At 37.7% G+C, this 27,804-nt stretch overlaps 1 protein-coding gene across 2 annotated transcripts in view; it reads right to left on the reverse strand.

Moving 5' to 3' along the window:
* Positions 1 to 27,804, reverse strand: part of LOC131044512 (histone deacetylase 9) — a 90,437-nt gene that overhangs the window by 10,026 nt on the left and 52,607 nt on the right. Inside the window, exon 7 of one of the 2 annotated variants that reach the window (XM_057977853.2) lies at positions 23,409 to 23,534. The exons of the other annotated variant lie outside the window; for it this stretch is intronic. Coding sequence (XP_057833836.1) covers positions 23,409 to 23,534 — 126 coding nt within the window. The remainder of the gene's footprint in view (positions 1 to 23,408; positions 23,535 to 27,804) is intronic. 2 annotated transcript variants of the gene reach the window in all.

Here is a 27,804-nt window from a genome sequence, read left to right on the forward strand (position 1 = left end):
AAGGTTGATAGGAAAGTAGAAGTGTTGAAGACTTGGGCTTTCATTTCTGTTTTCCCGTCCCGGGGAAGTGATGGAGGTCTTTGTGCCTTCATGGAAACTTTGCTTCCCTTTATGTTCCAAAAATCCTCCAAAAAGTCTCATTTCTGTATTTACAGTTATTTATTTCCAATTACTATTACTTTTTTGTGAAGAGAAAAGAGTATAGTTTTTCTTGAAAGAAGAAGAAAGACTGTTGTCTCACCCATATTAGATTAGTTTAGTTGGTAGATAGGGGGAGCCTTCAATAAATTAGGAGAGTATCATACTCACACACTGTGGCTGAAACCACAATTTTGCACATCCCCCAAGTGTACAAAATTTTCAAACAATAGGCTGATATTTGCCCACACAACCTTCATCCAATAAGCCAAAGATGAAATCTTCATAGCCTTGCCCACTAAGGACAAAGATACCTAAGAAGTCAAGAAATCTTCCACATTTACCTAAAGGTAGTTGCAACCAAGAAGGATATTCAAAGAAGTAGAGAAGAATGTCCCCAGCAAAAAATAATACAGCAGCCATCTCTTTTAACATGTGAGCAGACTGAGGAACCTCTGCCATGGATGGCTCTATGTTCAAAGGAGACAATTCAACCATGTAATCCAGCTCATGCATACCCAAACCTGAAGAATGGAATTTTTCTGCCTCTTGCACCCTAAGCTGAGTACTACAGAAAGCAGAGCATAAATGACAGGTTCAATACGTTATGGCATCCATTTATCCACACAGGCGGCTCCTGTTTATCCTCTGAAGACTACTAAAAGGATTGAGATTGTTGATACCACTCTGCATCCCACAATGGAATTTCAGCTGACATAACCAAACCAGACACAAAAGGTCATCCCAGCTGTCCTCTACATTCTTTTCCGAACCCTTTTCAGCCTATAGCAAGTCATGGAAACACAAACACTGGCGGCCAAAGGCTGTACTGCCTGAAAGTATAACCCTAATGATCTTCCCACTCAGAGCGCTCACCACTTCTTTAACACACAAGCTTGATTTCTCCAGCACTAAATTTGTTACAACCTTCTAAGATACAAAAGAATTCATGTGCCATGGTTCTACTTTTTAAATTGAAGCATGTATGCAATAGTTATGTGGTCAACATATTAGGAACAGATTATAAAATGTCACCCTTTGTAAACATCAGCACACATCCATATATGATCTTCCCACTCAGAGCGCTCACCACTTCTTTAACACGCAAGCTTGATTTCTCCAGCACTAAATTTGTTACAACCTTCTAAGATACAAAAGAAATCATGTGCCATGGTTCTACTTTTTAAATTGAAGCATGTATGCAATATTTATGTGGATGTCTGCATATTAGGAACTGATTATAAAATGTCACCCTTTGTAAACATGAGCACACATCAATATATGATTTTTTTCAGCACACTATGTTAATATAAAAAAGGTATAGATACATCCAAATGGTTGTTCAACATTGTTGTGTAATGGGAAATGGTCTACATTCATATATGTTTAGGCAACCTACAAGACAGATGACAGCCAAGCATGGATGTTGATGTTAGTCATATTAAAGCAGCCTCCAACTGGGGATTAAAGATCCCATTATTCAACCAAAGATCAAATGAAAAAAATATCACTGCGCTAGGCATCTCTTTTGCGGCCCATCTCAGGCAAAACTCCAACAAGGAACCAGGTGCTCAGCCAGGGAAGGATAACTACCAGCCAGTGACAGTGAACTAATGGAAGCAATCCCATATTTCTGATGATTTAAACCCTCATAAGCAACCCAACACTGCTCAGATCATTCAATGTGATCTTCACAATTTTGGGTCAAGCTCGGATGCAAACCAGAATGACAAAGGTGTCAGGTTTTGCAGCACAACCATTACATTGTGAACTGCCGTGATATTTTTTTATCGTGCATCGTCCTTTGGCCAAGTCTTCATCACATTCATTCGTGTTGGCCGTAAATGCATTGGTCTTACCAGCCTCAAATGTTGGTAATGTTAATGCATGATAGCCTCGGTAAGATAAATGATTGAATGAGAGATAAATGAAGTCTCTCATTCAATCATCTATCTTATCGATAGACTATGATAAAGACTTCAAGTTATCGTTCCTTCATTTGATGATTCTTCTTCGATTTATATATATTCAACCTTACTTGCAAATTCCGATCAATGCTTAACTACCGATAATTATCGGTTGTAAATCTCATAGCACAGAATACCGATTGGTATCGGTTTACATTGATCGTATGCACACCAATTAATATCGGTTAAACATATTAATTGTGTGAACACCGATTGTTATCGGGTTTAGTTTATAACTAAATACATACCGATTAGTATCGGTTGTCTTGCTTATGGTATACACGCCAATTAGTATTGGGTGATTTGTTAAGTTTTATACACCGATTGGTAAATACAATGATAAATGAAAAGGTGCGATCAAGTAATATCTTGATCGGTCATGTCTAATAGACATGACCGGTCAAGGTATTGCTTGATCCTCCTTGCATACATATATATATCAATCGGCAGTTTATAACTAAATACATACCGATTAGTATCGGTTGTCTTGCTTATGGTATACACGCCGATTAATATTGGGTGATTTGTTAAGTTTTATACACCGATTGGTAAATACAATGATAAATGAAAAGGTGCGATCAAGTAATATCTTGATCGGTCATGTCTAATAGACATGACCGGTCAAGGTATTGCTTGATCCTCCTTGCATACATATATATATCAATCGGCATTTGTGAGGAGGACATTGAAATCGATAAATGCTCTTTTCATCTGCAACATACAAGACAATAATCAGATTTATTATATTAAAGATATAACACATACTTGTAAGAAAAAATAACCTTGAATATAACTTGCATCTTGAATTGAAAATTGAATAACATTTACATGGTATCAAAGCTATAGTTAAATCGAACCTGAGGCTATTCAATTTTGTGGAAAATTCAAAACAAGCATATATTCAACATCACATTTCTTCTAATGGCTAGCGCTATCAGATTCGAAGATAGACTCGGAGGAGGTGATGACTTCTCAGCATGCAAGTTCAGAATTCAGATGATTCTAAAAAAAAATAAAGTCGAATCATTTGTAAAAATTGAAACTACAGAACCTGAGACTAAACCTGACAAAACAACTTGAAGAGAGGGAAATGAAAAGGCCATCAAAATCATAGTTGATGGGGTGAGAAATAATATTATGCCCATCATAAGGAAACATGAAACGGCCTACAACATGTTCAAAGCACTTGAAGATGCATTTGAGATATCCAATGCTAGTAGAACCTTGGCTTTAAAAAGAGAAATAAATCATATAGCTATGATCAAAGGAGAATCAGTCAATGCCTACTTCATGCGAATATCAGCCCTAAGGGATGAACTAGCAACCCTTGGATATGAGATCCAAAGCAAAGAATTAACACTCATTGCTCTAGATGGGTTGCCTAGTATATGGGAAACATTTGTCCAAGGCATCAGTGCAAGGGATAAATTTCCAAAGTTTGATAGGCTAAAGGCAGATTGTCTCCAAGAAGAATCAAGGCTAAATAAGAAAGGGATCAAACAAAAGAATATAGATCAAGATCTTCAAGTCCTAAATACAAACTCAAACAAGAAAAGCAAGCAGAAACAATTTAGGAAGAGAAAAGTTCGTCATGGCAAGAACACCTTCAAGAAGGACCTGTCACAGATTCAATGTTACAGATGTGACAAATTTGGGCACTATGTTGCCAAATGTCCAAAAGAACCAAACAACAAGCCACATTTGCCAAAGCAGGAAAATCTAAAAGGGAAGATGACTCTGAGAAGTATGTACTCTATTCAGCACTTACAAACCAAGCATCAAACAAGGTTAACTCCTGGGTGATCGACAGTGGCTCATCCAGACACATTACAGGGTTTAGGGAAGTGCTAGACTCCATGATAGAGGAGAATGATGAGGAAGTGACTATCGGAGATGACTCCACACATCCAGTCAGAGGAGTTGGAACCTGCACCATCAAACTAAAGTCAGGCGTATCATTACAACTTAAAAGAGTACTATATGTCCCAGGCATCAAGAGAAACCTAGTCTCCATATCAGCACTAGAGGATAATGGATACAGAGTGACCTTCATAGACAACAGAGTGTTGGCTCGACCAAATAATTCATCCATCAAGAAAGCTAAAACCATTGGTCAAAGACAAGGCTATTTGTATGAGCTATGCACAGAGACCAACCTAGCCCTAATCCATGAAACTACAGATGTTAATGAAGTTTGGCATAGAAGACTAGGTCACCTGAATTTTAGAGATTTATCATCAATGGGAAACCTTGTCACATGCCTACCCAAGTTAAAGCAATATCATTCAAGGGCATGCAAAGGATGTGCCATAGGTAAAAATGCTAAGGGTGCTTTTCAAAATAGTACTAGGAAAACAAACAAAATTTTAGAGTTAGTTCATTCTGATGTATGTGGACCTATGTCCGTACATTCTTTAGGGGGATTTTTGTATTATGTAATATTTGTTGATGACTACTCTAGGAAAACTTGGATCTACTTTCTGAAGTGTAAAGAATCAGAAGAGATCCTCAGTAGGTTTAAAGAGTTTAAATCACTAACAGAGATCTACTCAGGAAATAAAATTAAAACCCTAAAAACTAATAATGGGGGGAATACACATCAGAATTATTTAAAGATTTTTGTAAAAATTCAGGGATTAAAAGGGAGTTAACAATACCTTATAATCCTCAACAAAATGGGGTAGCTGAGAGGAAAAATAGGACAATTATTGAAGCTGCCAAAGGCATGATTCTTGATTAGAATATAAATATCAATCTTTGGGCAGAAGCAACTAGCACTGATGTATATATACAAAACAGATGTCTTCACTCCCATCTTGAAGATAAAACCTCTGAGGAAGTCTTTACTAAAACAAAACCAGCTATCAGCCACCTTAAGATATTTGGGTGCCCTGTCTATATTCATGTACCTAAGGAGAAAAGATTAAAATTAGAACCTTCTGGAAAAAGGGGAATACTTGTAGGAATAGTGAAACCTCCAAGGCCTACAGAATCTATATACCTAATCAGAAGAATATTGAACTGAGTAGGGATGTAATCTTTGAAGAAGACTTAGCCTTCAAAAGAGCCCAAAGCTCAATAGAACCTGAAGTCTATATCCCTACCCCTAGCATAGATGAAGACCCTGCTCCTGAGCTTCAGAGGGAGAGTCTTGAGGAAAATGAAAGTGAAACTCAAAACCCACCTAGAGAAAATTTCAAGAAAAAACCACTATGGGCCACCAAAACTGTAGAAGAAGCTCAGAAATATGCTGCCCCTTCAGGAACTTTCAAAGAAAGCAAAAAGCCTAACAAACTTACCAACTACGTCGCCTTCCTGAATGATCTCTCAAAAGCAGAACCTACTAATGTATCAAATGCACTTAAACATCAAGTATGGAAGAATGCCATGTCTGAAGAATACCAATCCATTATAAAAAATGATGTTTGGGAAATTGTCCCTAGGCCAGCTGGGAAATCCGTTGTCACCTCCAAATGGCTTTTCAAAATCAAACACGCTGCAGATGGCAGCATTGAGAAACACAAAGGCTAGATTTGTAGCCAGAGGGTTCTCTCAAAAGGAAGGAATTGATTATGAGGAAACATTTGCACCTGTAGCCAGATACACCTCAGTAAGAGAAGTCTTAGCCATTGCAGCATCAAAGGAATGGAAAGTTCATCAGATGGATGTTAAGACAACATTCCTTAATGGTGAGATCTCAGAAGAAGTAAACCTAGAGCAACCTGAAGGGTTTGAGATTCATGATGCAAAGTCTCATGTGTGTAGACTCAAGAAAGCTCTCTATGGGCTTAAACAAGCTCCCAGGGCCTGGTATGAAAGAATTGATACTTATCTCTCAAAACTAGGCTTCTCCAAGAATGATGCAGATCCTAATCTCTACTATAAGCAAAACAAAGGTGATATGCTAATATTGATTTTATATGTTGATGATTTGTTAATCACAGGAAAAGATCACCTCATAGATCAGTGTAAGAAAGACCTTGCTAAAGAATTTGATATGAAGGACTTGGGACTCCTTCATTACTTCCTAGGTTTGGAAGTATGATAAAATGCTGATGGCATTATACTAAACCAGGGTAAATATACCTTGGACATTTTAAAGAGATTTGGAATGGTAAACTGCAGACCCGTGACCTCTCCTATGGAAACAAACCTTCATAAACTTAAGGAAGCAGCAGCAAAATCACAACCCTCAGATCCTACTCTATATAGGCAAATGATTGGGTCCTGTTGTGACCATTTCACACATCGCCCCATTGCAAATGGGGACCCCCTCTTTTTGCTCGTTTTTCGCTCGCTTTTCGTTTCGCTTTTAGGATTTTGTTAGTCAGTCAATTATCTGGATTTAGGGTCAAGCCTTAGGGTTTTAATTGCCGTCTTTTCAGGCCAGAATCCGGTCAGTTTTTCAGAGCTTTTGAGCTTCCTTTCGAAGGATGCAAATTTTGAATGCAATGATTTCGCCAGAATGGTCTATTTTCAATTGGAATTTTTGAATGCAGAGCTTAAATTTGTCTAAGTATTGAAGATGAAATGTGAATTTTTGTCCAATTGAATATTTTTGACCAAATTTTGACTTTTTTGATTTTTGATCCCGGGCATTGGAAATGAATTGTTTTCGCCTTGTGAAGTGATAAAATATATAAAATCATGTTATTTTGGCCTATAGGAGTAAAATCGCTCCTGTCCCTCAGTGAAGGACCGGAGCTCGTTTTCAAATATCTTACTATTCCTGCAGGGTCAAGATGAGTTACGAATTGGAAGTGATGAAGAAAGGCGTGATCTTCCCGTTGAATATAAATTGAAGATTTTCATGAACACGGAAATGCCTCCAGGGGTCAAGTTCGCTCCTGTCCCTCAGTGAAGGACCGGAGCTACAAATCGAATTTTGCTTTGTCCTTGCAAGATTTCAACGACTTGACGATTTGAAGAGGTCCAAGGGAAGATGTTTTATCAAATGAATATAACTTGAAGTGCAAACATGAAGAAAAATGGTCCAGAATGCCAAAATCGCTCTTGTCCCTCAGGAAGGAACCAGGGCGAAATACATTGTAGCTCCCGTCCCTCTCCCAGGGACCAGAGCGATGTTCTTCATAAGGCGAGATTCAGGCGAAGATCAAGTCAAGTTTATATTTGAAGGCAAGGACAGAGGTGAAATGAACTCATTGAAGATAAATTGAAGATCATGAAACATCAACAAGGACCCTAAATGCTTAAGTTCGCTCCTGTCCCTCAGGAAGGGACCAGAGCGATTTTTGTTATGGATGATTTTCTTGCCAAGTTACAACCGATCTCAAGGCATGGATGAATAGAAGGGTACATTACGAGTCCGTTGAATATAAGTTTTGAAGATGGCGAAATGAAATGAGGCCTACAGAGCTAGAATCGCTCCTGTCCCTCTCCAAGGGACCAGGGCGATACAGTGAGTATGTTGCCTTTTTCTCAAGTTCAAAACCGTTCCAAGTCAAGATGAAGGGTGGTAAAGGTGTTTCGAAGTGTCCCAATGAAGAACGAAGTATCCAAAGTCGCTAAATTGAATGGATTTACACTAGGACCCCTAGTTCGCTCCTGTCCCTCTCCAAGGGACCAGAGCGAAATTTGCATAAAGTCATAAATTTTGAAAGTTTGTCAAGCATCAAGCGATTAAGGAGGGTCAAGGGACGTCATATCACGCATTGAAGGTAATGGCAAGCTGAAGAACGCAAGAACAAACTCAAAACCTTGAAGTTCGCTCCTGTCCCTTGGGAAGGGACCAGAGCGATATTGAATGTATTGGCTAATTCATGCAAAACTCACGTAAGGTCAAGACTTCACAAGGTTGTAAAAGGTCCAAGGCATGATTAGAAGGTGATATACAAGGACTTTAAACGTAAAATGATCGTCAAATTGAATACAGAAGCTATATCGCTCCTGTCCCTCTCCAAGGGACCAGGGCGATTTATATGGAATCATTCATTTTCCTTCAAGTTCATGCCAAGTCAAGGTCTTTCGGGATCACACAATGTATAAGGTGTCATTTGAAGATGATTTACAAAGGTTTCGAACGTCAAGATGTTGTCAAATGAGCTATAGAGCCTATATCGCTCCTGTCCTTTGGACAAGGACCAAAGCGATTTCATTAAAAACACTCATGCTCCTTCAAAATCAAGACAATGCAAGGATTGGCGAAGTAAAGGACGTCCTTTGGAAGGCAATGAACGAAGAACGAAGATCAAATATTTACGAATTTGAGCTAGGACATGGAGATCGCTCCTGTCCCTCTCCAAGGGACCAGGGCGATATTTGCCAAAACACATGATATCCTTTAAAGATCACGTTGAGATAAAGTCGCACATGGTTTTAAACATCATTTGGAAGGCGATACAAAGGGAAATGGACGTTAAATATTACCAACTTGAGCTTAAAATGGAGAAAAGACAAGGATCGCTCCTGTCCCTCTCCAAGGGACAAGGGCGATGATCCTTCTAACGTCCAAATGCCTCATAAAAGTCCAATGATGCAAGCGTGGGGTAAAGAGACAATGTCATTTTTCCCCTTACAATGAAAGTTCGAAGATCAAAAACGCAAGAATCATGACCAAAATAGTGGATCGCTCCTGTCCCTCTCCAAGGGACCAGGGCGATGAGGTACGCATACTTCATTTTCAAAATTTTGGCGCTAAATAAACATCTTTGAATTCATTTTAAATGCTAAAGTTCGATAAAGTTAAAAACTCAATTAATTAGCATTTAAATATTGCGTTTGGCATTTATTAATTATTTTGCCTTGTTAAAAAATCGAAATTTATTAATTGAAAATAAAAGGCATTTAATAATTAATTAATTAATCAATTAAAAATCGAATGGAGCGCTTGGTTTGGAGAGTCGGCCTTGTTATTTATGTTAAAAATCGTTTTTTAATTGCCTTATTTTACCAAGTCGGCCTTGGGGGTGAGTGGAGAGGTGAGCGCTATAAAGGGAGAGTGAAATCTTCATTTTCACATCATCATTTTACCTATCTTACATACGATTTTGAGGAAGAAGGTGCGAAATTGTGTTTGAAAGTGCGATTTGGAGTTTATTAATCAAAGGTGGTGCGAACTATCAATCCAAGGTGGCGCTAGTAACTTCCAAGGTGGTGCGAATCTACATTGAGCGAATTTGCCAGGGCTTGAAGATCACGTTAAAGGGGAATTTGAAGATCACGTCAAGGACACAAAAGGTGGCGAAATTACTATCTTGAGGAGATCACGTTGAAGACCATCTATACCTCAATTTTGCCTAGGCGAATTTTGTTCTTTTTGCATTCTAGAGTTAGCTCTCTATTGAGGTATGGCAATTTGATTTTATTGTTTTATTTATTCATCGTCATATTTTAAATTTTGATTTTTGAAATTTTGAATTCCTAGCTCAATCGTTTTATTTTAGGAAATGATAACTCAAAGACTTATCATGAAGTTTCCTAAAATACTCTCTAATCTATGTTATTTATTGCAAAATCTAGCTTCTCATTATGAAATGTTGTGTAGGTATGGCGACCCCGAAGGCGGGAGCATCCACCAGTCGCTCAGCTCTCATGAAAGAAGATCAGAAGACCGAAGAAGTGGAGACCAAGATCGTGTCGAAGTGGAGCAACATTGGAGATACAAACTTGGGTAACTTTAGCACGAAGAAGTTTCGAGAGGTCCCTTACATTGGCAAACCATCACCTGTCGCCCGGAGAATAATCGAGAGTGGCATCATAAAGGCGGCCGGCTTTCCTCCAGCTATTCAGTGCCATGAGTTGATGATCGAATGTGCTCGTCACTATGATCCACAGTCCAGGACGATCGTGTCCAAAGAGGGAAACACTTTGGCGTACCTTTCAGAGGAAGCTATAAGTGAAGCTTTCCATCTTCCAGAGCATAGGGACATGATATACAAGAGCATAGAAGGAGCCAGATCAATGTACGAAGATGATCCAGATGCTTGTCTAAGCATTATCAATAAGAACTGGCTACTTAAGAGCCGTCCCCGTCTGAGCAAGGTCCCGAACACACCGCACAGGATTGATTTCCAAGAGGAGTACAGAGATTTAATTACCATGCTCAACCGAGTTACAGGAGCCCCTCATGCCTTCTATTTTGAGAAGTGGATGTTTTACTTCATCCAGGTGATTGTTCAAGGGAAAGGTACGATACATTGGGCTAGGATGATTAGCCATTGCTTAGACGTACAGTTGAGGAGACTCAAGGCTACTAAGTCCTTCCACATGAGTTCATATGTCATCTATGCCTTGATCAGGAGTGTTGAATACGCAGGACTACCTCACAGAGGAGTGATTGGAAGAGGACCCGGCGAGGTAAGAGCTTGTGATTCCTATGCCTACTTGCATCATCCGCCAGGGAGCAACTATAAGTTGGTTAATGATACTTTCACGATGAACATCACAAGGACGTTGCAAGGAGGAATTCACAACAGGTTATCTCAGGATGCCCAAGAATTCATAAAGAGGTACGGTGCTTGGTTCATTCAATTTCCCAAGTTCACTTATATTAGAGTGCATGGATGTCCTTTACCTCCATACATGTTGCCGAGATATCCGACAGACAGAATTGTGTTACTTGAAGTAACAAGACAGTTGGCAGCATATGTGAAGGCATTCAGACACAGACATCAGAATGGAGTTCCAGTACCTATCATTTTGGGTAATTCAGTTGAGGTATGTCCTAATGCTTTAGCCATGGATGACGCAGAGAAGGAGTTAGCCTTGTATTTTTTTTCATCTTTTGCTTTGAGAGAAAGCTTTGATCCACATGGACATTTAGAGGAGACAGTTGGCAGGAAGTTTAGACATGAGTATCAGATTGAAGATTTTATGATGAATCTCTTAGATGATCTTGAAGTGAAACGAAAAATGCATTCTAGATTGCCTTTGGATTTCATCAGGAAATGCAGGATATACAGAGTGGCCGACCAAGCTCAGGACAGTGGCAGACATATCCAGTCTTCCTATGATCGAGAAAGCAAAACAATAAGGTTAGATTGGAATGAGCCCGAGGTCGTGGATTTAGATACTTTGATGGCACCAGTCTTGTCTTGTACTCGCAGATGGGTTGACATACAACATCAGAAGTTGAGAGAGCAAGGCATAGCTATGACTTTCACTTTGGAAGAGAAACCAGCCGAAGGTGGAACTAGTGTGAGTGAAGGCAATCCTAATCCTAGAAATTCAGGTGAGGAAACCTTCGATGTGCCAGCGAGGGCAATATCCATCCAAGAGGTTCGAAGAGGAAAGAAAGACCTGGAAAGAGGGAATCTTCCAAGAAGAAACAAGAGGCTAACAGAGATCGATCATCCGGTACTTCTTCTAGACCTGAGAAGAGAACAATTCAAGTGGAAGAATCCATCGAGTCGATGGTACAGAACGATAGGCAGGAGGAAGGACAGGCACAGCATGGGTCACCAGATGGATCTCTCCAAGACTATGAGTTAGATGAAGACAAAGAAGACAATGAAATATCATCTCCTCCCAGACAGGAAGAAATAGTGCATAAAGAGATTCAAGTTCAAGAAACAAGATCGATTATCCCAGATTGGTTGAAGGAAAGATTAACCAAGGTGATCGTAGTAGAGGACGAGGACAATGCAATTGATTTAGAGAGCCTTGTTGGACGTTCACACGAAGTAACAGAGAAGAGAAAGGCTACCAAGATGTCCAAGATGATTCGAGATGAGACTGGATCCAGGAAATTGCAGATAGCTACACCGGCAGCAGACAAATATGAAGGTGAGATCCTAGCAGAAGAATATGATATACAGACTTTTGAGTTAGGGCCATCCACAGCAGAGCAGACTTTAGATGATGCTACCGACTCATTTGAGGCATTGAAAGACAAGCTTAGAGAAGAAATGGAGAAGAATAGAAAGCTTGAGAGAGAGGTCGGTGCATGGAGGACATATTTCAGTCACATCAATGAACCTTTGGGACGTCAGGATCCAGTTAGATCACCAGTACAAGCATTGCCGCTTCAATCGATCAATGAAGCAGAAAGATTCAGGAACATGGTTCAACGTACAAGTAATTGGATGGATAGATCTCATACAGTGGCCATAGAGTTTGTAACAAGGATGATGAAGATTATTCATCAAGCTATCCAAGTTCTTGAGATGATCCACAATTTGATGATAGCAGTAGCTGCATTTGCCCATACCAAGGATGTTATCATTCCTGTCTTGAAAGTTATTAGACACACATCAAGGAAGATTTTAGCGCAGGAGAAGATCTTGGAGGGAGAATCTCACAGTTTGTTCCATTGGTCAACCTTACTCCATATGAAGAGTGTTTTCTTTGAAGACATCAGTACTAGATGTAGCCAAGTTGAGGAGGTGATCAATCCGATCCAGGACAGAGTATTTGAGGTACTTCGTACCATTCTTGGCAGAAGGATCGAGGTCGAGACAGATGTGGATATGTAGGAACTAGAGGATAGAATCAAGATCATCTTTTGCAAGGACGCAAATGTTACAGATGAGCAATATGATCAAATGTTTGCCACCATGCTCCTGATTGAAAGAACAAAGGAACTTGAAGCTTCATGGGACGCAGCTCTTCTAGATGCATTCGATCAGGTGATCCACTTAGAAGAGAGTATGAAGAATCTTCCCGAGATTCCAATCGCAGAAATCGAAGGAATCGTTTCAAGATTCATTGCATATGCTAAGAAAGAGAATTGGAAAGGGAATAAGATTCTAGATGAAAGGTTGTTACAGATGACATGACATCTTATTTCTCATTGGTTTGTGTCTCCTAGGTTTTTGTGCCAAAATTTAATATTTGGCTATGCATTTAATATTGTTCAGTAAAAAGGAGGCCATTTGTAACAAACCCTAATTAGGGTTTAGGTGTCATGATCTTGTCCGTTGATTTACTTTCAATCTGGACCTTTCATTGTAATTGGGGATGCTATTTATACCCCCATTTTTCATTTCATTTGGTAATAGATAATAGTGTAATAGTCAATAGTTGATGTAATAGAGAAGAGAGATTAGAGCTAGAAGCAATTTTATTTTGTAGCAAGATTGAGTTTTGAAGAGAGGAATTCAAGCAATTGTTGTATATGATGACTTGGAAATCAATGAAATATTGAAGTTATGGTGTTTTGTTGCAAATTTCTTGAGTTATCTTCATGGTTGTTTGATTTACTTGAATTGTGCTCAATCAAAATAGCTTGTTAATTTGAAGGACATAGTGTGAGACTTGATCTTTGGTAGGATTCGCAATCCAAACCACTAGCTTCTTGCTGATTGTAGGAACGCCTTGCGTGGTCGACTGGAGAATACTTTGAATCCCTTAATCTTCAATCATTATTGTATCTTGGATATGTACCTTCGTGGTAGTGTCTTTGATCTTTGATGCATTGAATATCATTTTGTTACCTTAGAAGATCGCATCAATTTCAATTGAGTTGTTATCTTATGGCAAAATTGAAGTTGGTTGAATCTTGCCAAGTCTTGTCCATACTAAGTCATTCATAGGGTTAGATTAGATTAGACCTCTTTCAAACCCTATCCTTTTGTTATTTTTGAAAAGCTTCTTAGTTTAGTAAAATCTTGAGCTTTCGGAATACGTAAGGCCCCTTGGAGGAAACAGCAAATCACATCATACCGCTGGAAGCTTGTCCACACGTAGAGACCCTACTAAAAGAACCTTGGAGTCTACCTAACTGATCCTTTATGCGAATCTTCAGCAGTTAGAGACTATTTTCTCAAGAGAGGATAAGATGCCTATTGGTATTTTATTCTGTGTATGATGGTGTACAAAATACACGTCAACAGGTCCCTGATATATCTTGTAAATACGAGACCAAATATATGTTATGCAATTAATGCCTTAAGTCAGTTTATGTGTGAGCCTAAGGAGATCCATCTGATTGTAGTAAAACACATTATGAGATACTTACAAGGTACTCTAAACCTTGGTCTCAAATATGAGAAAGTTGATCTAGACCTACACGGATTTACAGACTCAGATTGGCCTGGAAGTGTGACTGACAGGAAAAGCACTTCAGGGTGTTGCTTCAGTTTAGGTTTAGCCATGATATCCTAGATCAGCAGAAAGCAGTCTTCTGTAGCTCAAAGTTCCACCGAAGCCGAATACATTGCAGCTTCCATGGCTGCCTGAGAGGCAGTATGGCTTAGGAAGTTGCTTGTGGGATTGTTTGGAGAGCCTATGAAACCTACTATCATACATTGTGACAATCAGAGCTGCATAAAACTTTCAGTAAATCCAATGTTCCTGTGATGTCCCCATTAAATTAATACCTTTTGGTGTTATTAATGAACTTTTCTTAGTTTATATTAGTTCAAAATAATGACTAATATATTATAATAAGAGTTCAATATTGGCTTTTTCAATAACGATTAACTATTAAATATTAGTTGCTTACTTATGTTGCCTAAACTATTATTTAATTTTTAATCCTTGCGGGAGTTGGTTTTCCTACAGGAATTTTTGTCTTTAAATAAGAATCTGGCAAGGAGGGGAGGATATGGAATTTTATTAAATACAATGCTTTGAAGATAAATTTTCTATCCACGGGATAGCAATACGAGTTGAATAATTCCTTTCGCCAGCTTCATCAGGCCTATTGGAACAATGTAATGATGAGTCCCTGCAGAATGATCCAGTGGCGTGAGTATTGTGCATGATATGTGTTAGGAGGAACCTATCGGAGCTTGGTGGAGGGTTAACACAAACTTCATTCATCCCTGGTGAGCAAACAGTGTGCAGACTGCATTCCTTCCTGCGTATCCATAATGGCCCGCAACCTTCTTCATCCCCAGAAACCCGATATCGGGTGTGGTCTTTGACAAGACCGACTACGCGCGAACTTCAACCCTGCAACGCGTTCAGAAATGCACACACTCCTTCATTCGCAGGAACCCGATATCGGGTATGGTCGGGTTATACCGATTTCCTCCGCTCGTGTGAACTAAAAAGACACGAGAATGGGTGTGCCCAGAGCGTGGTCCTACAGACGCGAATAACCAAAACGGGAGTAACAGATGTCGTGAGAGAGGCGGGTAAATATTTACCAAGGTGCGAAAATCATATTACATTCATATTGCATTCATAACAGAGAGCCATCTGCTGTGCGGTTCACGGAGAATGCATAAAGACTTCCAGCTAATAAAGACCTCCAGTTAACCATCAGCCATGAGAATGGGAATAAACAGCCCCTGCAAATTATAGGTGCACTATATGATACCCAATTGAATGTTGAATTAAGATTAAATAATAAACGTTGTGTTCTCTATTAAACCTGAAAGTTAATTTGGATTTGTATGGATTAAATTATTCCATAGACATTTTACTGTATAATTTGGGCATTTTACTGTATAATCTGGGCAAACACATCTATTTGCAAACAGTCTTAGTGAGGAATTTTACAATGGTATCAATGCTTTTGAATCCTGCCAGCCTGTAGGGTGTTGAAACTTCTTGAAAACTTAATGCACAGTTGAGTATGCACCAGGGAAATTATAATTTCCGAAGTACTAGGGCCCATCAAAACAGATTTCCAAACTCTCCTTTAGCACAGAGTAGTTCATCTATTCCGTTTGAAATTGAGGATAGCCACACAGAAATTGACGAGGAATTTATTTTTGAACCCAACATGGGAGACCCGGATAACAATAGGGACCTATTGGCTGTATTAATCAGAAGTCAGCAAGATATGCAAGATAATGTTAACAGAATGACCAACGTGATGACCCAATTTATGGCTAATAATATAAATCAGCACCAAAACAATGGAAGAATCAACATCAAAATAATGGGGGAAACAATGGGGGTAGAGATGAGCAGTCAGTCAATAATCAGCCAAAAAGAATAGGAACAGCGAGACCATTTATGCCTACATTTACTGCTAGAAACTAGCCACCTAAAAATGAACCTACAATAAGAGAAATACAGAAAGAAATACATCAGGATTGGTTAGGCTCTGGACAAGAATTTAGATCAACAATGACATTTAGAGAATATTTAGATGTCGGAATGAAACATAGGCCAAGAGGACAACGAGGAAACAACAGTGAATTGCAAAGGAAAATTGGAAAAATGTCCATTCCTTATTTTGATGGAACAGATAAAACAATTGCTCGGGCATGGGTGCAAAAATTAGACACATACTTCCAGTTAAACCCTATGTTGGAAGAGGAGGCAATCAAATATGTTGCATTACATCTTGATGGTGTAGCACATGAATGGTGGCATCATGGGCAAATAACCTTGGGTCATAATTTGATAGGTACTTATGTTGAATTCACTGAGAAACTTATTGATAGGTTTGATTCTAAAGATCCTGAATTACATCTTAAAGATTTCACTCAGCTTAAGCAAACTGGAACTGTTGAGCAGTATATTTCTGAATTTGAAAAATTGGCAGTCTTAGTTACTGAAATTTCAAAAAGACATAAAATTGTAATATTTATAGATGGATTGTCTGATTCCCTCAAAGGTTGGGTTAAGTCCTTAAACCCCCTTACCTTACAAACAATTGTCAAAAGAGCAAAAGAATTAGAACCATCTTCAAAAGGACAAAATTTTAATAAAGGACCACCCCCTAAACCAGAAAAAGACAAACAACCTTTCAACAAGGATAATTTCCCTAAAAACAGGTTAGATAAAGAGGAAAGGGAAGAGCTCAGAAGGAAAAAACTATTTTTCAGTTGTAGGGAAGCATAGCAGCCTGGACATAGATGTTTAGGGAAGGGAAAAATGCATTATATTGAGGTTATGTCTGACAGTGAGGATGAAGAGAATGTTGATCCTAACATAGAACGAGCACCACAAAACACAGAGTCAGAAACAGGTACCAAACAAGGAGAAGGAGTAATAGCATCCATGACAGGAACTCCACATTATAGTATTTTCAGAGTTAGAGGAGTTTTGAATGGACAGCATGTAATTGTTATGCTTGATAGTGGTTCTACTCATAATTTTATCAATGCAGCACTTGTGGAAAGACGAGGTTTGCAAACTGAAAAACATGAGGGATTTGACGTTAGAGTAGCAGGGGGAACTAATTTATCTAGTACTCATAAAGTTCCTAAATTAAATATTACACTTGGCAATTACATTGTTACTGATGATTTTTATGTGATTGATTTGGCTGACACTAATGTTGTTTTGGGCATATAGTGGATGGAAACATTAGATGAATATACATAGAGCTTTAAAAGAATGGAATTCTCTTTTAAAATTGATGATAAGAAGGTAGTCCTTCGTGGTATGTCTAACAGTGGTCCCAGGATCGTCAGTGCTAAAAGAATGGAGGCTATTTTCAAACATGGAGATGTGGCACGGTCAGCACAATGTTTAATCTCCAACAAGGTATCAAGCTTTGAATATAAATCTTATCAAGATGATTTGCTAACAGTATTAGATTCACATCATTTGGTTTTTAGTGATATTCCTCCAGGAGTCCCACCTGATAGAGGATTTGAACAGACTATTGAATTAGAAGAAGGTGTTAAACCAGTTATCACTACTCCTTATAGACACCCTAAAACATTCAGAGATGAAATAGAAAAGGCAATTAAGGAATTATTGGATATGGGGCATATCAGACCTAGTTCTAGTCCTTTTGCATCATTTGTAGTATTGGTAAAAAAGAAGGATGGAACTCTTCGTATGTGTATTGATTGCAGAGCGCTTAACAAGAAAACAATCAAAAACAGGTATCCTATTCCTCAAATTGATGAATTGTTAGATGAATTACATGGTGTTGTCTATTTTTCTAAAATTGATGAATTGTTAGATGAATTACATGGTGTTGTCTATTTTTCTAAAATTTTCTAAAATTGATTTGAGATTTGGGTATCATCAAATTAAGTTAAGAGAACAAGATATTCATAAAACTGCTTTTTGCTGTCATTATGGTCATTATGAGTTCTTGGTTATACCTTTTGCTCTAACAAATGCTCCGGCAACATTTCAGTCCTGTATGAATCATATCTTTAACAAACAGTTAAGGAAATTTTTGCTAGTGTTCTTTGATGATATATTGATTTATAGCAAAACTTGGGAAGAGCATTTGAAACATATTGACATAGTTCTGGGTATTATGGAATCTCAATCACTATATGCAAAGGCTTCTAAATGTGAATTTGATATGACTGAGATTTTGTATTTAGGGCATATGATCAATGCAACTGGGGTACAGGTCCATCAAGAAAAGATAAAAGCCATTTTGGATTGGCCACCACCACGGAATCTTACAGAATTAAGAGGATTCTTTGGTTTATGCAGTTATTACAGGAGGTTTGTCAGAGGTTTTTCACAGCTTGGGGCACCGTTGACAGATCTTACCAGAAAAGGGGCTTTCCGATGGACTGAGGAAGCTCAACAAGTATTTAAGAAACTTAAAGAGGTAATGAGTTCTTGCCCAATACTGGCTCTTCCAGATTTTGATCAGCCTTTTGTGTTGGAATGTGATGCTTCTAGTGATGGAATAGGGGCAGTTTTAATGCAAAACAACATCATATAGTTTATGAAAGCAGGAAACTTAGTAAGCTTGAGAAATTGTATTCTATCTATGATAAGGAAATGTTGGCAATCATGCATGCATTGACAAAATTTAGACAATATTTGGTTGGTAGTAGATTTGTGGTGAAAACTGACCATAACAGTCTGCGATATTTCTTGGGACAAAAAGATTTAAATGACAGGCAACAGAAATGGATCAGTAAGATCCAAGCTTATGATTTTGAGATTGAATATGTAAAGGGTAAAAATAATGTTGTTGCAGATGCTCTATCTAGAAGGCCTAAAATCAATGCTTTCTCTGTAGTAACAGCTGATTGGAAATCTTTATTGCTAGTTGAATATTCAAAGGATTCTTTTGCATGTGAGTTGCTAGATGGTAATATACAAGATGACAAATATAAAGTTGTTAATGATGTTATCTATTACAAGGACAGGATTTATTTAATTCCAAGTTCAAAGTTGAAAGTAAAAATCCTCCAAGCTATGCACGATATTCCTCTAGCAAGGCATCCCGGATACTTCAAAACATATCGACAGATAAGAGAAAGGTTCACCTAGAAAGGATTAAAAAACGATGTTCTACGCTATATCAAGGAATGCACCACTTGTCAACAAAATAAAGCAGAGCAAACTTATCCTGCAGATCTATTACAGCCACTACCTATACCAGATCAGAAATGGGAAAATATATCAATGGATTTTATCACAGGTTTACCAAGATCCCAAGGTAAAGATTGTATTTTTGTTGTGGTTGACAGATTAACTAAATTTGCACACTTCTTTTCTATCACTACAAAATTTACAGCAGTTCAGATTGCAGAGTTATTCTTCAGAGAAATTTTTCGTTTACATGGGTTACCAAAGACTATAATCAGTGACAGGGATAGCAGATTTTTGAGTATATTTTGGGGGAGCTTTTCAGATTGACAGGTACAGAGTTGAATCATAGTACTAGCTATCATCCGCATACCGATGGACAAATGGAAATAGTGAACAAATGGATCAAGGGTTACCTTCGTAACTATGTAGCCAGTCATCAGAAGGCTTGGGTTCGATGGTTATATTCGGGTGAATATTGCTATAATACCACCTTTCATATGTCAATTGGTATGTCTCCTTTCAAAGCATTATATGGCTATGATGTACTCTATTTTCTTGACCTCGCTTTTGAGCAAAGCAAGGTACCTAAATCCCGTGATTGGCTTCAAGAAAGCCAAGACATTTTGTCAGCTCTTAAGGAGAATTTGCAATGTGCTCAGAATCAACAGAAACTCTATGCAGATAGAAAGCGAGTTGAACGCTATTTCGAAGTGGGAGATTTGGTATTTCTCAGGTTGCAACCTTATCTACAATCTTCTCTCAAACGTAGTGGGTCTGAAAAATTAAAACCTTGGTTTTATGGTCCATATCAAGTAGTTCGGAAGGTTGGTGCAGTAGCCTATGAACTTGATTTACCAGCGGATAGCAAGATACACAATGCATTTCATGTATCTTGTCTCAAGAAAGCTTTGGGGCAGCAGGTGTCAGTTTCAGACGATTTACCTCCTTTGAATGATGAAGGGAAGCTCGAAATGATTCCAGAAGTTATTTTGGACACACTGGACAGGAAACTGCGGAACAGGACTATCAGGGAATATCTCATCAAATGGAAAAATCTGCCTCAGGAAGATGCCACCTGGGAAAATGAAAGAGTTTTGGAGTTGCTTGAGGGAAAGCAACACGAGGCAGGGGAGACTGTGATGTCCCCATTAAATTAATACCTTTTGGTGTTATTAATGAACTTTTCTTATTTTATATTAGTTCAAAATAATGATTAATATATTATAATAAGAGTTCAATATTGGCTTTTTCAATAATGATTAAAAATTAAATATTAGTTGCTTACTTATGTTGCCTAAACTATTATTTAATTTTTAATCCTTGCGGGAGTTGGTTTTCCTATGGGAATTTTTGTCTTTAAATAAGAATCTGGCAAGGAGGGGAGGATATGGAATTTTATTAAATACAACGCTTGAAGATAAATTTTCTATCCACGAGATAGCAATACGAGTTGAATAATTCCTTTTGCCAACTTCATCTGGCCAATTGGAACTACGTAATGATGAGTCCCTGCAAAATGATCCAGTGGCGTGAGTACTGTGCGTGATACGTGTTAAGAGGAACCTATCGGAGCTTGGTGGAGGGTTAACAGGGACTTCATTCATTCCTGGTGAGCAAACGATGTGCAGACTGCATTCCTTCCTGCGTATCCATAACGGCCCGCAACCTTCTTCATCCCCAGAAACCCGATATCGAGTGTGATCTTTGACAAGACCGACAACGCGCGAACTTCAACCCTGCAGCACGTTCAGAAACGCACACACTCCTTCATTCGCAGGAACCCGATATCGGGTATGGTCGGGTTATGCCGATTTCCTCCGCTCGCGTGAACTAAAAAGACCCGACAATGGGTGTGCCCAGAGCATGGTCCTACAGACGCGAATAACCAAAACGGGAGTAACAGATGTCGTGAGAGAGGCAGGTAAATATTTACCAAGGTGCGAAAATCATATTACATTCATATTGCATTCATAACAGAGAGCCATCTGTTGTGCGGTTCACGGAGAATGCATAAAGACATCCAGCTAATAAAGACATCCAGTTAGCCATCAGCCACGAGAATGGGAATAAACAGCCCCTACAAATTACAGGTGCACTGTATGATACCCAATTGAATGTTGAATTAAGATTAAATAATAAACATTGTGTTCTCTATTAAACCCGAAAGTTAATTTGGATTTGTATGGATTAAATTATTCCATAGACATTTTACTGTATAATCTGGGCATTTTACTGTATAATCTGGGCAAACACATCTATTTGCAAACAGTCTTAGTGAGGAATTTTACAGTTCCACGCCAGATCCAAGCATATTGAGATCCCATACCACTATGTGTGAGATATGGTGGACAAGAATGTGATCCAATTAGAATATGTTTGTACAGGAGATCAGACTGCAAATATTCTAACCAAACCTCTTTCCAAAGTGAAGGTTGATCACTTCAGAAAAGGTTTAGGTATGATAGAAAGGTAATTTGCTTTGTAATCTGTATTTACATATCAATAAGATGTTTAATGTGTAAACATTTTTGTCATGTTAGGACATTTTGGATTTTATCCCCTGGGTTCATATCTAAGAGGTGACGATCTCTCAAGATAATGAACACTTGTATGTAGACATTATAAGGTGATGATCTTATGATGTTCAAACCAGTTATCATGTTGGATCTCTGGTATGTCATGGATGTGCCATGACTGTGTTGTGGTAAAACATTTGTATAAAATGTTAGTGCACATACCACAACTTGGATAAGATGAGAATTTAATCATCCTCATATGTTTATCCTTAAGTATTGCATGTTTAGGCAATACTGATATCACGTGCTTAGGTGATATCCTGTCCTCACAAGTTGATGTGATGAACGTTTGTATCACGTGTTTAGGTGATATTTCATGTCATGTGATTAGGTGATATGATTCTCTGAAGAGTCAAATTATGCAAGGAATACTGACCATCATTGGAATTGTGATGCTTGATATGTTGTCTTTCATTTATCTTACCTAGCTAAGAGGGAGTGTTAATGCACGATAGCCTCGGTAAGATAAATGATTGAATGAGAGATAAATGAAGTCTCTCATTCAATCATCTATCTTATCGATAGACTATGATTAAGACTTCAAGTAATCGTTCCTTCATTTGATGATTATTCTTCGATTTAAATATATTCAACCTTACTTGCAAATTCCAATCAATGCTTAACTATCGATAATTATCGGTTGTAAATCTCATAGCACAAAATACTGATTGGTATCGGTTTACATTGAATCGTATGCACACCGATTAATATCGGTTAAACATATTAACTGTGTGAACACCGATTGTTATCGGGTTTAGTTTATAACTAAATACATACCGATTAGTATCGGTTGTCTTGCTTATGGTATATAGGCCGATTAGTATCGGGTGATTTGTTAAGTTTTATACACCGATTAGTAAATACAATGATAAATGAAAAGGTGCGATCAAGTAATATCTTGATCGGTCATGTCTATTAGACATGACCGGTCAAGGTATTGCTTGATCCTCCTTGCATACATATATATATCAATCGGCATTTGTGAGAAGGACATTGAAATCGATAAATGCTCTTTTCATCTGCAACATACAAGACAATAATCAGATTTATTATATTAAAGATATAACACATACTTGTAAGAAAAGATAACCTTGAATATAACTTGCATCTTGAATTGAAAATTGAATAACATTTACAGGTACAAAAATACTTTTTGCTGCATGGACCCCAGTTCTGAGACAATATCCAAGGCCAATGCTATTACCTATCTAAGCTGCCCAAAATCTGAACCATTTTTTCTTGTTTCTAATTTCTAACCAAAATCTCACATAATTCCACTACATGTGTAGGGCCCACACATCACCCTTGCTACATTTATGTTTTGGGTACACCTCACTTAATTCCACGAAATCATGGCTTTTCTGAACTTAAAATCAAATAAAAAATTTGTCATTTGAAATATTAAAAGTAGTTTATTATACACGTGAAATAATGCAAATCCAGAAAGATTTTGTTGAAACAATATAAAATACCAAGAGATCTTCATGTGATCTTCACAATTTTGGGACAAGCTCAGATGCAAACCAGAATGACAAAGGTGTCAGGTTTTGCAGCACAACCACTACACTGTGAACTTCCATTAAAATAAATAATTAAATAAATTTGAACTCATTCGATTCACCACAGATTCATTCTGGTTTTGTGTTTTGCAGTCCATCCATGCAGGGTACATCCATGGATGCAACAGGATGAATCCGCATTCAAAATGTATTCCCTGCCTACACCCATAAGGAACCAGCCTGTGTACCTGCATACAGCATGAATCAGACAAGGATCCAGGGCTTGAAACCAGTGAACCAGTAGCATTTGTTTTGAAAGTTTCGACCTTAATTGCATATAATGGCATTCTTAATCTTACAAGTTGAGCATGACCTCCTACATCTAGCTATAGTGTTCCCTTCTAGGTGGGGATCATGGATAATTGTTTTACTATAAGTTTCAGTATAAAATAAAATGCATTGCTTTTGTTTATGATTATGAACCTTGAAAAAGGATTGGTAAGAAAAGGGTTAAACAAAATGACAGAGATGCTATTAAATGAATTTACACCTTGACATTGCAGACTTTTAGTGGCCTAATTTCTACTACCTTGTGCAGCATTGCTTGCATTTAATGTATAAATAATATATCATGTGGAACTACCAATGTAATCGGAATGAGCATTCCATCATTCAATGTGAAGGTCCTCGGGCAACTAGTGTCTTCAGAATATTTAGCAAAATAGAAAATAATTGCAGCAGTCAATATGATACCAGAAATATTTGAAATAAAAAATGTTAAAAACAGAGTTGTTATTTTAATGTGGTTTTAGATGCATGTAATCATTACAGGAAGACTCCCCTAAAATATGATGGTAGTTCTATGCATACAAGAGAAATACGATTATAAGTTGGGACCCTTCTTAACATTAAAACATAATTAGGCCCTTGTCATTATTTGTCCTGGTCTAAGTCATATCCGACATATTGGAGGCTTTTACTTGCTGACAAGGTGCAAGATTCTTATGGGGTAATTACAAAATAGCTAATTATGTTAGATAACAAAATATATTGCGTTTAGGCATACTGACATGTTGACAATTTAAACTCGTGTAAGTGTACATAAAACATCTGAATAAATCATCACATTTTATCTCTTTGCCTGCTTGAACTATACCTATAGACACACCAAATCTTTTACATTAAAAAATGAGTATCTAACTTAAAGTGTGCAAATCATATGCATGCATATGTTATCAATGCACAAGGTTAAAGTAAGCATATCCCAACAATGAACAATGTTCTTCATTGATAAGATGGCTAATCTACCAACATTCACCACAGGACACATGCGATGACCAACAATCATCTCAAACCAAATCCACCATCAAACAACAATTAGAATGTATTTAGCTTTAGATTCACAGTTTATAATAATCAAAAATTCAAAATTATAAGTTTAAAGTTAAGTTAATATTTGTAGTTAATTATGCATGTAAGGAAAATTCTAGAATGGGGCATGATAAATGGTATCAGAGCAGTAGTTCTACCAGCCTGTGGGTCTAAATATAGTTTATGTAGTGGAGAGAAAACACTAGAAACAACATTAAAAGAGGCTTGCAACCAAATTAGAGAGAATAAGATGGCCGATCAAGCGGAAGAACAAGAGAATGAGTGGAAGGCGTATATGCTAAGACATATGAACAAACAACACAATTGCTCATTCAAACACTTCAAAGTATGAAAAACAATCAATTCCCTCAAGCTTGCACAAACTAATGGAAAAGGTAATAATTCAAATCATTTATGGTCGAAGAATAACAATAGAATTCCACTTGGATCACTACCCAAAATCACACAGCCTACATTCTTAAATAAAGATGTGCAACCATAGGAAGAGGAAGAGCCAAACATGATAGCAAATGACTTTTATGAGGCATAAACGCATACTCAAGACTTGATCTAGATATCAGAAGAGAGATACCATTTATACAATTTTATGATGCAAAATCAGGGAATATTATTTTTAGAGAAGAAAAAACACAACCCACGGAGATCCAAAAAGCAATGTCTTTCACAAATTTCATGAATATGAAGAGTGGCAGTTTAGTAGGCAGCCATAAAAATGAGTCTAGATGACCTTGGTGAGAGTTTTTATAGCACAACAAATGATATTGGGATCTCAAAAGTTGGAGCTTCAAGTCATAGCAAGACAGCCATGGCTAAGTGTGGTAACAAGCAGCCTTGGCAATGATAAGTGGACAGAAAAATAAATCAGGCTTTGCTGTGAAAACTTTGAACATGACAATAGTTCATTTAAGAGAGAAGATAGTGAAGAACCTAGGGATTTAGAGTCTAAAGAGACATTAAATGTTAGTCATGATTGATGTGGAGATGAAGAAGACATTAAGGAAAATCTAGTCCTAATGTGTGAAGATGCTTTGACGTCTACAACTATTGTTGGCATTAAAAAGATTGAAGAGAAACTAGATTTGCAAACAAATGCAAATAATGTAATTTTTGTTGAAAAAGGCTTTTCAAATATGACCTTTGAAAAAGAAATTTAAACAAGAAAAAACAGAGAAGCATGCTAAAACACATAGAGAATCTTTGGAGAAACCTATGAAAAAATTTGAAGAGTATCTAAAAAGAAAGGAGTGAGACATTTTTCATTAATGAAGATTCAGCGATAGAGTAACGGCTTGTGAAAAAGATGAAAATCAAGGAATATAATCCAATTTTTAAAATAAAGACAAAGATGTACCTGGGTTCAAGTTCCACAACTTGTGATGATATTGAAATGGTGCAGCAGAAAATGAATGGTGAAATGGTTCTTCATAAAGAATGGCCCCCAAGAAAGCTAGAAGTTATAAGAGCAAAGCATTTGATAGAGTTGGGTATATGACTCAGAAAACTTTGCAAGACAATATGAATCATCAAGCAAAATTATTTGAAGACATTAGAGACAAAGTTGTTCAACAAGACTTAGCAACAGACAGACAATTAATGAAGTACACTTCAGCATTAGAGAGATTCATAATATTTCCAAGATTGATTTGGGATCCTCGTATCTCCAATAAAGACTTGATCAAGTGAAGAAGAAATTCTAAGAGTATCCTAGTATGTGATTACTTGAGGACAAGCAAATCTTGGGAAAGGTGGACTCTTTTTTTTTAATGAGAATATAATAATCATTGTTGAAAAACTCGGACTTGGCAATGACTCGGCTGGCTCAAAATTGTCAAAAACTCAGGACTCGCCAAAAAACTCAGGGAAAAATCGGCAAAAATCAGCAAATTTATCGAACATTTGAAAATATATAATTTCTTAAAATACACACATATATACCGAATTTGTATATCCTTAAAAGATAAGCAAAATGGTGGTGATAAGAAAAGAATAAAAATAAGAAAAATGCTAGTTGTGTAGTCAATGCCGAATGCAAAAGTAAGGGGAAGTTACATTGTTCTTAGAGTGAAAACTCATAAAGTGTCGGTATTGATACATAACTCTTATTGTGTGATAATGGCATGATAATTTATAGTTTTATGGTTGCACATTTCAATACGTTATTATAGTTTCAATTTGCATTATGTTTGTGCTTGTGAAGTGGTGACAAACTGTACCCACGTGAAATCATTTGCCAAATCGACTGCGTACAATACAATCGATGTTGAGACATGGACCAGCTAGGACTCGAACCTAGGACCTTCCATACGCTGCTGGAGTGCTCTACCACTGAGCTACTAGCCCCTCTTGGACCAGTCCATCGTCGGTCCAGGTGTCGCTTATTTCCAACACCAACACCCCCCCTTAACCCACACCTCTCGTGTGCTTGGGGCTCCTAGCCTGGACCTGGCTCTGATACCATGTTGAGACATGGACCAGCTAGGACTCGAACCTAGGACCTTCCATACGCTGCTGGAGTGCTCTACCACTGAGCTACTGGCCCCTCTTGGACCAATCCATCGTCGGTCCGGGTGTGGCTTATTTCCAACACCAACAATCGACAACATACAAATTAGGTAATGCACATTGCAAATCGCATTACAAATAATACGAGTTCGATTCATGCCCTAATCGCGTCATGTTGTTTCCCACACCGTCCACTCCTTCCTATTAATCGCGTCTTTATTTTTCCTTCATCATGGCCAAAAACCCATAAAAATGTTTGACGATTTTTAGGTTATGGCTACTTAACTTCCATTTTGATTTTTTCTGCCGAGTTTTTTGCAGGTTTGATGCGATTTTATGAGATTTTTGTGGGTTTTTTTCACTGCGAGCTAGGTTAAAACTCGTTGACAAGTATTTAGGCGAGTGAATCGCAGCCAGAAATGGCTCGCGAGTCCGTGGAAAAATCGCTGAGTTTTTCAACACTGCTTTAAGAATAATAATAAATTAAAATATTAAAAATAATATAAGATTAAAGTTTAATTTTATCAAAAGTCAAGGGGCATGTGAAGAAGCATACCCATTGAAGGAAAAAGATATGTAAGAGACCAAACAAGGCGAAGAAAGCACCAATGTGAGGAATATATT

The sequence above is a fragment of the Cryptomeria japonica genome, chromosome 9, assembly GCF_030272615.1.
Source record: "Cryptomeria japonica chromosome 9, Sugi_1.0, whole genome shotgun sequence".
Lineage (NCBI taxonomy): Eukaryota > Viridiplantae > Streptophyta > Pinopsida > Cupressales > Cupressaceae > Cryptomeria > Cryptomeria japonica.